Source organism: Acinonyx jubatus, chromosome C1 (assembly GCF_027475565.1).
Source record: "Acinonyx jubatus isolate Ajub_Pintada_27869175 chromosome C1, VMU_Ajub_asm_v1.0, whole genome shotgun sequence".
NCBI classification, from domain to species: Eukaryota; Metazoa; Chordata; class Mammalia; order Carnivora; family Felidae; genus Acinonyx; species Acinonyx jubatus.
The window spans coordinates 76,904,106-76,916,206 of record NC_069381.1 but is presented as its reverse complement, the minus strand read 5'-3'; the positions used below and the strand labels follow the sequence as shown (position 1 = coordinate 76,916,206).

General features: G+C 37.8%; 1 protein-coding gene across 2 annotated transcripts in view; it reads right to left on the bottom strand.

Annotated features, from left to right (window-relative positions):
* The window catches only part of BTBD8 (BTB domain containing 8), a 114,362-nt gene that overhangs the window by 77,664 nt on the left and 24,597 nt on the right, over window positions 1-12,101 (bottom strand). For both annotated transcript variants that reach the window (XM_027058608.2, XM_015064429.3), the window contains exon 4: window positions 9,819-9,936. In XM_027058608.2, the coding sequence (XP_026914409.2) occupies window positions 9,819-9,936 (118 nt within the window). The remainder of the gene's footprint in view (window positions 1-9,818; window positions 9,937-12,101) is intronic.

The window sequence follows — 12,101 nt, the reverse complement described above, 5'->3', positions numbered from 1 at the left end:
TTAACATTTGTGTGTTCACTAGAGTAGCACTATTAATTTCCTTCAAGAACATTTCCTTGGCACTCCAGCTTGGCTAGGTGTTTGGCACAAGAAGTCTAGCTTTCAGCCTATTTTGGCTTTCAACATGCCTTCGTTACTAAGCTTAATTATTTCTAGCTTTTGATTTAAAGTGAGAGATGTGCAACTCTTCCCTTCACTTGAATACTTAGAAGCCCTTGTAGGATTATTAATTGGCCTAATTTCAATACTTTTGTGTCTCAGGGAAAAGGGAGGCCCAAGGAGAGGGAGAAAGAAGAAGGAATAGTTGACTGGTATAGAAGTAAGAACAAACACAATATGTATCGATTAAGTTCACCATGTTATATCGGTGCAGTTCATGCCAACTCAGCACAATAAAAATAATAACATCAAAGATCACTGATCACAGATCACCACAACAAATATAATAATGAAAAAAATTTTGAAATATTGTAAAAATTACCAAAATGTGACCCAGAGACATGAAGTGAACAAATGCAGTTGGCAAGTGGCACTGACAGACTTGTTTGATGCAGAAATGTTCAATCTGTAAAAAATATATTATCTGCCAAGTGCAATAAAGCCAAGTGCATTAGAAGGAGGAATGCCTGCATAAACAGATAGCATGTCATGACTTACATGTGTGGTGGTCACGAGAATGCATCTCATTGATTTTTGACTGTGTAGTCATACTACCCAAAGTAATCTACATATTCAATGCGACCCCTATCAAAGTAACACCAGCATTCTTCACAGAACTAGAACAAATAATCCTAAAATTTGTATGGAAACAGAAGAGACCCGAATAGCCAAAGCAATCTTGAAAAAGAAAACCAAAGCAGGAGGCATCAAAATCCCAGACTTCAAACTATACTACAAAGCTGTAATCAAGACAGTATGGTACTGGCACAAGAACAGACACTCAGATCAGTGGAACAGAATAGAGAACCCAGAAATGGACCCACAAATGTATGGCCAACTAATCTTTGACAAAGCAGGAAAGAATATCCAATGGAATAAAGACAGTCTCTTCAGCAAGTGGTGATGGGAAAACTGGACAGCGACATGTAGAAGAATGAACCTGGACCACTTTCTTACACTATACACAAAAATAAACTCAAAATGGATGAAAGACCTCAATGTAAGACAGGAAGCCATCAAAATCCTTAAGGAGAAAGCAGGCAAAACCTCTTTGATCTTGGCCGCAGCAACTTCTTACTCAACACATCTCCGGAGGCAAGGGAAACAAAAGCAAAAATGAACTACTGGGACCTCATCAAAATAAAAAGCTTTTGCACAGTGAAGGAAACAATCAGCAAAACTAAAAGGTAACTGACAGAATGGGAGAAGATATTTGCAAATGACATATCAGATAAAGGGTTAGTATCCAAAATCTATAAAGAACTTATCAAACTCAACACCCAAAAAGCAAATAATGCAGTGAAGAAATGGGCAAAAGACATGAATAGACACTTCTCCAAGGAAGACATCCAGATGGCCAACCGACACATGAAAAAATGCTCAACATCACTCATCATCAGGGAAATACAAATCAAAACCACAATGAGACACCACCTTACACCTGTCAGAATGGCTAGCATTAACGACTCAGGCAACAACAGATGTTGGCGAGGATGCAGAGAAAGAGGATCTCTTTTGCATTGTTGGTGGCAATGCAAGCTGGTGCAGCCACTCTGGAAAACAGTATGGAGGTTCCTCAAAAAACTAAAAATAGAACTACTCTATGACCCAGCATTTGCACTACTAGGCATTTATCCATGGGATACAGGTGTGCTGTTTCGAAGGGACACATGCACCCCCATGTTTATAGCAGCACTATCAACAATAGCCAAAGTATGAAGAGCTGAAATGTCCATCGGTGGATGAATGGATAAAGAAAATGTGGTATATATATATATACAATGCAGTATTACTCGGCAATCAAAAAGAATGAAATCTTGCCATTTGCAACTACATGGATGGAACTGGAGGGTATTATGCTAAGTGAAATTAGTCAGTCAGAGAAAGACAAAAATGATATGACTTCACTCATATGAGGACTTTAAGAGATAAAACACATGAACATAACGGATGGGAAACAAAAATAATATAAAAACAGGGAGGGGGACAAAACATAAGAGACTCATAAATATGGAGAACAAACTGAGGGTTACGGGAGAGGTTATGAAAGGGGGGATGGGCTAAATGGGTAAGGGGCATTAAGGAACCTCCTCCTGAAATCACTGTTTCACTATATGCTAACTAATTTGGACGTAAATTTTAAAAAATAAAAAATGAAATTAAAAAAAAGATGAAAAAAAATTAAATGGGAAAAAAAAAAGAATGTGACTGTGTAAGTAACCTATGGCTCCAGTAGAGTACTCTGTATTCTGTAGTACATGGGTGCCAAGGCCACTTTGTCACAGGCTGTTCCCTGCAAATGACTGAACACATCAGGGACACAAAACAGGCCTATTTCAGAGAGACAGGGCCTTTTCTGATGGGTGATTATGGCCTGGGAACTTTCTAACAGTCTGCCGACTTTCCCTAGAACTGCACCACAGCCTAAGCCATTCCTACCCATGCTTCCATCCTTCCTCTTCTCCTTCCCTTAGGTTCAGATCAACACAACAGTTTAACAGCTCCTCCAGTCACCTCTGGATTCCTTCCCACATTCTCTCATGTGCATTTACCTAATACATTTCTTGCAAGTCTAACCTCAATCCCCATGTCTGCTTCTCAGAAGACTTGAACTAACACAGCATGCTATTTCCATTTAAGTAAGATTAAACGCATCTGAGACTTACACAATTGGCCTGACTTTAGGATAGAAACTTAGAAAACATTCCTACTTAATTAGGATACAAGCCTCCGTTTCAAAACTAATGCTGTAGATGGCACGGTGTATTAAAAATCCTTGCCAGATTTTTCACTTTCCAAAAAACATGCCGAAAACCATTTTCTCCTTTTGATTAAATTTAATCTCCACTGACAAGGCTGCTTCTGGCTCTGTCAAGATGCCCTAAATTCCCCCTTGCTCTTGCTTTAGTACACTGCTTGCTATTCAATACTTCCTGATGTTAGCTGAACTAGATTCACTACTCCAGGCAGAATAGTGGCCTGGATTACTCAGAGAAGCTCTAAAGAAGGACTTTTTTTTTACTACAACTTTTTTTTTTTTTTTAAGTAATCTTGCTCCAAGAACACTTTCTAAACTTTTAACTCTACCAAACTAGATAAAGGTTAAGCCCAGGGTAGTGAATCCAAACATTCTGGAGTTGTCACTATTACCTAGTGCACTTCTTTGCAAACATTTTAGAAAACAGAAACTTTAAAAAAGCTTTCTCTTGAGACATCCATTTTAACATCCACTGACTACAGCTTTCATAGGATTAGGCTTTCCTAAGTTAAAAAATGATTTGTAAAGTATAATGGATGCCCTATTATCCAACAAAATTAGGACTAATAGTCATTTGGTTAATCAAAAAATTAAGAGGATTTTAAAAATTTTTTGTATATATCATAATCATTTTGTTGTAACTTAAATATGGAAAAAGTATAGCATAGGAAATACAGACAATGATACTATAATAACTGTGTATAGGGACAGTGGTAACTACACTCATCATGGTGAGCATTGCATAATGTATAAGTTGTTGAATCACTATGTTATGCACTTGAAATTAATATAATATTACATGTCAACTACAATAAAAAAAATCTTTTTACTGAGTGTTAAAACAACTCCAGAAATTCCAAATTATATGGGTAGAAGTAAGCTAAAAAACTTCTATATTCTTCAAGGAGAGAATACCACCAACCACTTGATAATGACTCTGACTTCTTGCAGGAAATTAGCAGTCTCAAAAAAACTCTTTACCCCTAACACTGAACAATCCTTCCTCCTCTGAAACTCTCCAAACTGTCTGCTTGCTCGCTTACAGCCAACCAATCACTGACAAAAGTACCTGAAGACCAGTTAGAACATCTCTCCCACTTCCAAAAACCACATTTTAATAAAACACCTGCCAATTACTTAAAAAAATACATATGAATTCATTCACAAATCTTTCACTGTAAGGTCATTCCCTCTTTTCTTTAATGTGAGTTCACTGACTAGAACCTTTTATTTCTTGCAAAAACTATATGTACACAACACCCATAATTTCTAATTCAAACTTCTTTAAGGTGAAGATGATGAGCACTTTGGTGGCTCAGTCGGTTAAGTGTCCGACTCTTGATTTTGGCTCAGGTCATAATCTGTGGGCTCATGAGTTTGAGCCCCGTGTCAGGCTCTGTGCTGTCAGTGTAGATAGCCCCTCTCTGCCCCTTCCCCTCTCTCAAAATAAGTAAATGAACTTCAAAAAAAAAAAAAGGTGAAGAATAAAATCTAAAGCTTCTGTGAAGCAACTCAGGTATAGAATCATTTTAGATTTTCCTAACTTCCCCTCAAATTTTATATTGCTCACCTATATTAAATTCAACAGCAACTTTTAAAGCATCTCTCCTTTACTGGATCTTTCCATTTACTTTAGTTTTCACTGGAACAATAACTCTTTTCATCTTCATGTATCATTGGTTTATTTGGTATTTTGTTAAGTTATGCCATGAAAATAATTAAGTTCAAATGGCATTAAATAGATTTGGGAACAACCCAAGTGACTCTTGGAAGACACAAATTCAGTGATAGGAACAGAAAAGTAGAAGCATACTAGAGAATAGCCTCTTACACCTGACAGTCCGCCCACTGTGCTACTAGCACGTTCTATAGAGAATATCTAAAGAGCAGTTTTAGTCAAGTGTGGTTGAGGAGCTTCTACTGCAGGTGGTTTGTTTTCTTTCAGGCACCCAAAGCCTTTTGCTTTGGTTTCCTACTGCAACCTCCCTCAAAAGCCTGTGGCACCAAGGAATTTTATCTCTTTTCCCTCTACTGTTTGCACATCAAACGCCCCAAGTGGACAAGGTTGACCATTTATCACTAACAAAGTAATTAATATTAAGATGTTAGTGACTCATTTTATTGCATGGTAATTTGGAATTTTATTATAATTATTTCATTATAGGCTCCTGGCAATCTGAACAAGACAGGGGATGGCAAACTTTTTCTGTAAAGGGACAGGTAAAAAATATCAGATATAAGTATCAGGCATTACAGGTTACTGTTGCATATGGTTCTTTGTCTTTGGTTGTTTTATATAAAAAGAGAGCAGTGACCAGATCTGAGCCATGGTTTGCCAACCTCCACTATAAGATAAGGTACAATAGGCAACAATGTGTCCCCCTTCCGGGTACCTAATACACATTTGTAGCAACTAACATTTACTGAAAGCTTAGTGTGCCAGCTATTGGGCTAAGTGTTTTGTGTATATCACCTGATTCAATCATCACAGCCATTCTATGCTATAATGACTGTTATTATTCTTTTCACAGATAAAGAAATTGAGACTTGAAGACATTAAGTAACTTCCCAACCATTCTGTAAATGGGGGAGTCAGAATCTAAACACTGAAAGACTGACTTCTGAATAACTAAAATACACACTTCTGAAAAAGCTTTCATGTGAACATATAACTAATACGTACCTATGGCACAAACTAGAACACTGACCCGATTCAGTGCTAATTTGCTAAATATTCAGGAAAAAAAATTTTAAAGGGAGAATTGAACACTTTAAATCAATGAATGAAAGTCTAATGGTATAATATCAGGCACTGGGAAGAAAGGTATTTTGGAAACGGTATCAGATCTAGAGTGTCAAAGCTAAAATCAGGACCCACTGCCAAACTTTTTCAATAAAGCAGCACAAGGAAATCTTAATTATGGAACACAGAAGTGCAACAAACAGACTATCTTAAAAATGTAACAGGTTTGGGGTGCCTGGCTGGCTCAGTCAGTAGAAGGTGCAACTCTTTTTTTTTTTTTTTTTAATGTTTATTTATATTTGCAAGAGACAGAGCATGAACGGGTGAGGGGCAGAAGGAGAGAGAGAGAGACAGAGACAGAGACAGAGACAGAATCTGAAGCAGGCTCCGGGCTCTGAACTGCCGGCACAGAGCCTGACATAGGGCTTGAATCCACGAACCATGAGATCATGACCTGAGCGAAGTCAGGGGCTTAACCAACTGAGTCACCCAGGTGCCCAGAGGGTGCAACTCTTGATCTTAGGATTGTAAGTTTGAGTCCCACGATTGGTATAGAGATTATTTAAAAATAAAATCTTAAAAAAAAATTATAACATTCAACTTTTCTCAGAAAACACTACAATAATAAATAATGCCATAACGTAGGAGATTGGCAATAGATTGGATCAGGAAGAAACTTAGGGGTAGGCTGAAGATGACAGAAGGAAATACAAGAAGACAGAAATGTACAATTCATCTAGTGATTGAGAGCAATTTGGGCAGGGAAGTAATGTTACAGAGGTCTACAAAAGAGGATAAAGTGTAGTAGTGTCCCAGGAAGCAATACTCTCCGGAAAGGAGTAACATAACAAACAGGATCAATGAACTCTAATGGGTACTCCTTTTATTATATATAACCTCCCTCCTCTCAGAAAGAACTCTCTTCAGTTCTCCTTTGAGTAGAAGTATTGGAAATAACAAGGACAAATACGTGTGAAGAGTGAAGAGGATGCTTCAAAGGGCAAAAGACCTATGTAGATGGAGAAGAATACAGTAAATGTGACTTTTCCTGGAGGCCTATTGCTGTCCACCATTCCTTGGGTTGGGGGGAAATGCAAGTGATCCAAACCATGTTTCTCTGCTTGTCCCACATAAGTAAAGTGCATACAAGCTGTTGCTACTATCTCCACAAAAGCTTGTATCAAAGGCCTATTGCCTGGATGAGAAAAGCAAATACCCATACAGTACTTTAAAGTAATTTAATCCTCATAATCACCTTGTGAGATGAGTACTTTAAGAATCTCCATGTTTGATGAGGATGGTGAAGCACAGAATGGTTAAATGCCCAAATTCACATAGCTAAAAGATAGTAGAGCTAGAATTCAAACCCACGAAGAAAGGTTCTACACACAGTTCACACACTCTTAAACACTCTGTTATAAAATGACTTCTTTGGCTTAATTGTGCCACCCCAAGCAAGTGAATGGCATAAGACTGTCTTGAAGCATTGCTATGAAGAGCTCCAGGCACTAAGCTGGGGATCAAAATAAAGACTGGACAGAGCAACTAGCAACTTGGAGAGATAATCTTGGAAGAACCAGATATCAGGGATGTTTTTGAGGGAGGACCTTGACCATGAGGGAAAGACAGGGACTCAAGAAAAGAAGAAACTACCTCATTACCACATCAATTTGGACATATTAAATTAGCAAACTAAACTGTTATAAAGACCTAATGAGAATGTAATTCTGATAATAAATCCTGGTATTTGTGAGTACTTGCCTGATATTTTAATATATCAGTACATATAAATTAAAAATTAAAATGGCCATATCACAAATGGATTTTTAGTCACACCACTAAGATAAATGCTGACACTGATTAGCTAGAACAAGAAGTTATTCAGAAAGTTCTGATGTTGGGCTTTAGACTACATGATATGAATATGTGTCTTCTGAACTACTGACATAATATTCCTTAAACTGAATAATAAAATTATTATGTACTAAACAGTTGTTCAAGTTTGGACTAGAATGGCAATCTTGAGATTGAGAATTTGCCACTGTAACTCACATAAGTGTGCTAACAACAAAGTAGGAAAACTAAAGCCAGACCTTCTTAGAACATATGCTCAGGAAGTTGCCTTTCTAGGGAGTATATATTTTTATTGCTTGGTGAACAAAATAAACCAGAAATGTGAGCAAGAACTCTCCTGGAAAGCAAACCTAATATTCTAGATCCAGTTCCTAAAACATAGTTCACTGTCAAGCAGCACACAGAGACCAAATATAAACACTGTTTGAGGATATATTGCAAGATCACAAGGTCTTGCTTTCCCTGAATGAGAACAATAACCTTAGGGCTCTATAAATAAAACTTTGGTAGAATGTCCATGTGGTTTCAAGAAAAACCTGGGGCGCCTGGGTGGCTCAGTCGGTTGAGCGACTGACTTCGGCTCAGGTCATGATCTCACGGTTTGTGAGTTTGAGCCCCACATCGGGCTCTGTGCTGCTTGGAGCCTGGAGCCTGCTTCGGATTCTGTGTCTCCCTCTCTCTCTCTCTGCCCTTCCCCCACTCATGCTCTGTCTTTCTCTGTCTAGAAATAAACATTAAAAAAAAATTAAAAAAAAAAAAGAAAAACCTAAACACATAATTAATCTTTAAAATAAAATTGCATTGCTTCCCTTCCACCAAAAAGAAAGACACAAACATACACATGTACACACACACACACACACACACACACACACACACAATTTGGGAAATATATATACATGATATGGAAAATATTAATAAATCTGTATTGGGGCACCTGGGTGGCTCAGTTGATGAAGCATCTGACTCTTGGTTTTGGGCCAGGTCATGATCTTACGGTTTGTGAGTCCGAGCCTTGTGTTGGGCTCTATGCTGATAGCATGGAGCCTGCTTGGGATTTTCTCTCTCTCTCTCTCTCTCTCTCTCTCTCTCTCTCTCTCTCCCCCTATTTGTCCCCCACTCACGTTTGCTTTCTCTCTCTTAAAATAAATGTTTAAAAGTATATATAATTCTGCATTATACTCTGCATTTTACTATGTATAATGCAGATTTCATAAAAATTTGAAAAAATGTGCGTATGTAGTTCTTATAGTTACAAAATACATGTTCCCAAGAGAAAAGTTCAAATTTTGAATGGTAAACAGTCTGATAAAAACTGGCAATCCTAGAGTTAGCAATGTACTCCTGTCAATTAACTGGCAAAGCCAGTATGATTTTTAAGAGCACAAACATCACTACTGTCGGCATGGCGGATTCTTATAATCTGAACCCATTGCTAATTTCATCAAGAATGTGAACCCTTGAACCTAGAAGACTGCTTCTTGCCACTACTAATAGTCTGGTTCTTTCTCTTCAGGAGAACCAGAATAACTTATCAACATTCTATTTGAAACACAAAGAGAGGGAGAAAAAAGAGACCGGGTTCCTCAGTTTTCTGGTTCTGTTTCTAGTCCCTTTGAGGCCCATCTGTACTTCTTTCCCTTGAATTCCAAAAGAAAATCTGTATTTCTTATTAAAATTTGTTCTTCTTTTCAGCAGATTTTAGTTACTTGCAAAAAAGAGTAGGCTTTAATTTGAAATCCAAAAGCCTAGAATGTCTAAGCAACCCAATTGTAAAGCACAATAATGGTTTTTAAAAAGTACATTGAAATATTAAACCTCCTAATCAACACTATTCATAAGAATATCTATTCTGAATCAAAGACTTCGAGCCAAAATGCATCCAGAGAAAATACATGTCATTCATGTAGAAGTAATCATTCTCAATACTATAATGCCTGTGAAATTAAAAACTGCATTTAATTACATTTTCTGTGACAGTGGCTTTCAAACCTATTTTAGGCAACAGAGTATTTTTTCCTAATGAAATCTTAGGTTCATGTCCAACGCAAAGCAGACATCTGTTCTGGCTGAAGCACCACACATATCTGGGTGGGGCGATGCATGCCTGTGTGAGCCTCAGGCAGAATACCCTGCCTGATGTCCAACTTCCTCCCCTGTCAAAGGCCCCCTGAGGCATCACCATGAAACCCCTTTTATTTTTGTGAATAAGAGCTTGAAAACCACTGTGCTAGAAAGAGACAGCCACCCTTTTAATCTTTACTTTCACAACCAACACACCAAATCAATCACATGCCTATTTACCTGTGAGCTTTAAAATTTTTTCCATCAACATAAATATCAATATCTGGGCAACAATGTTTCACGTATAGTTTCAATAAATCTTCTCCTAATTCAGATGCAGGATCCAAGTCATAATTATCTTTAAAAGAGAAAAAGAAAACTAAAAAATAGTTTATTATAAATACACAAAAATTCTGTGTTTTAATATTAACCTAATGTTTTTCCCCATAATTATCTTGATTAGCTACTAAGAGAGAACAACAGTAACTGAAATACTGAACTGGTAAATTCAAAATAAAACAATTTAAAAATCATCTATATCTTATTTTGAAATATAAACTTCAACTTATGTTTAAATACAAACATATCTTTTAATGTAGGTACATATTTAAATGTAGATAATATTATACAAAACTATACACCAAAATTGAAGCCACTTTATGAACTCTTAAGATGCTAGAAAATTTTCCAATTTTGATATCCTCTTTCACTACCTAATTCCTTCCTACTCTTGTTCATGAATTTTTGGTGAGAATGGCATTTAAACCAACAGATTCTCAACTGTAAGCAATGGGATTTGTTCAGCACTTAAGAAAATAAATATTTTAAAAAGTATCTCTACTTCAAAAGATTCATCATTCAGAAAGTGAGGAGTGAAATGTAAAACATGTTTACATTTTAAGAAATTACTACACTACATATCATAGCTATATCAATCCAGAAACTTTAGTCAGTACATCTGCTGAGGATCTGTCATTGGGGACAGATTCCCACTAACCAAATTACAAATTTATAAATTTATATATTTATAAGCCAGAACGTCATTATTGGTCCTATACCAAAAGACAGCCAGAATCCAACCACAACTCAGTATCTCCATAGCTACCACTGCAGTCCAAGCCACCATCACCTCGCACCTAGATTTTTGCAGTAACTTCCCAACACATCTCCCACTCTTGACTCCCACAGTCTATTTTTGACAAAGCATTTAGAGGCATGTTTTAAAATGCAATTCAAATCCTGATCCATCCCAGTTCAAAACCTTATGACTCTGTCCTTTTTTTTTTTTTTTTTTTTTTACAGTAAAAGCCAAAGTCTTACAATGGCTTACCAGGCCCCACAACATCTGGCTCCTCACTATGCAGGTGGTTGGGGACTAGTCCGAGCTCTCTCATCCTGGAGGGCCACAGCTGCCCAATGCAGGCTGACGGGGTGCATACTGTGCACCTGACTCTTATCTGCATAACAGTATAACCCTTAGTGTCAGAATTGAATTGTTGGATACCCAATTGATACTGGATAATTGGTTGGTGTGGAGAAAAAAACACCCACATTTTGGTGTCAGAAGTGGTGCCAAGAAAAAAAACCACAATCACAGAAACCCAAAACTCAATGTTCCTCAAGCTGAAGTCATCGTTCCACTCTATCCTAATCTTCCTCTGCTTATACTCCATAAGCCTGCCAAATAGTACCACCCAAACTCTCTAAAATGGCTTATAAGGAGGGGCGCCTGGGTGGCTCAGTCAGTTAAGCGTCTGACTTCAGCTCAGGTCATGATCTCACAGTCCGGGAGTTCGAGCCCCATATCAGACTCTGTGCTGACAGCTCAGATCCTGCAGCCTGCTTGGGATTCTGTGTCTCCCTCTCTCTCTCTCTGCACCTTTCCTGCTCACACTCTGTCTGTCTCTCTTTCTCTCAAAAATAAATAAACATTAAAAAAATGGTTTATAAGGAAAGTGACTACTAGTCTTGGTTTGCCTGGGACAATCCCAGTTAATGCCTGTTGCCCCAGAGTAATTATAAACTGCAGTAATAACTTTGCACTCTTTCAAAAGTATCCAAATTTGGACAATAAGAAATAAGGTCATCCTTTATATAAGGTTTTCAGTGATCTGGCTTCTGCTTGTATCTCCAGGTTCATCTCTTACTGTGACCATTCTTGTCCCCTCTTCCACCCCGGTCCTACAACAAACTATTACCAGTCTTCAAAATTTGCTCTGTGCCTGGGGTCGTTCTGCCTCTAATAGGCAGGTCATGTTTTTTTCCTTTGCCTGTAGTACTTCTCCCCTAAACTCTTTAGCCTGGCTAACTCCTGTTTTTTTCCACTGAGATTCAACTCAGATATCACTCCTTTCTATCTCTCCATCTTCATCTCTAACTCTATGTGCAGAGGAGGATGGGCAGATCTGCCAAAAACCTATGAAAGTCTCCTAATTTTGGTGTTCCTCTCTTGTGGTGCAATGCCACGGCATGTGCAAGGTAACATCAGGTCACATAACCTTGTGGGGACTGGGGGTTGGGAAC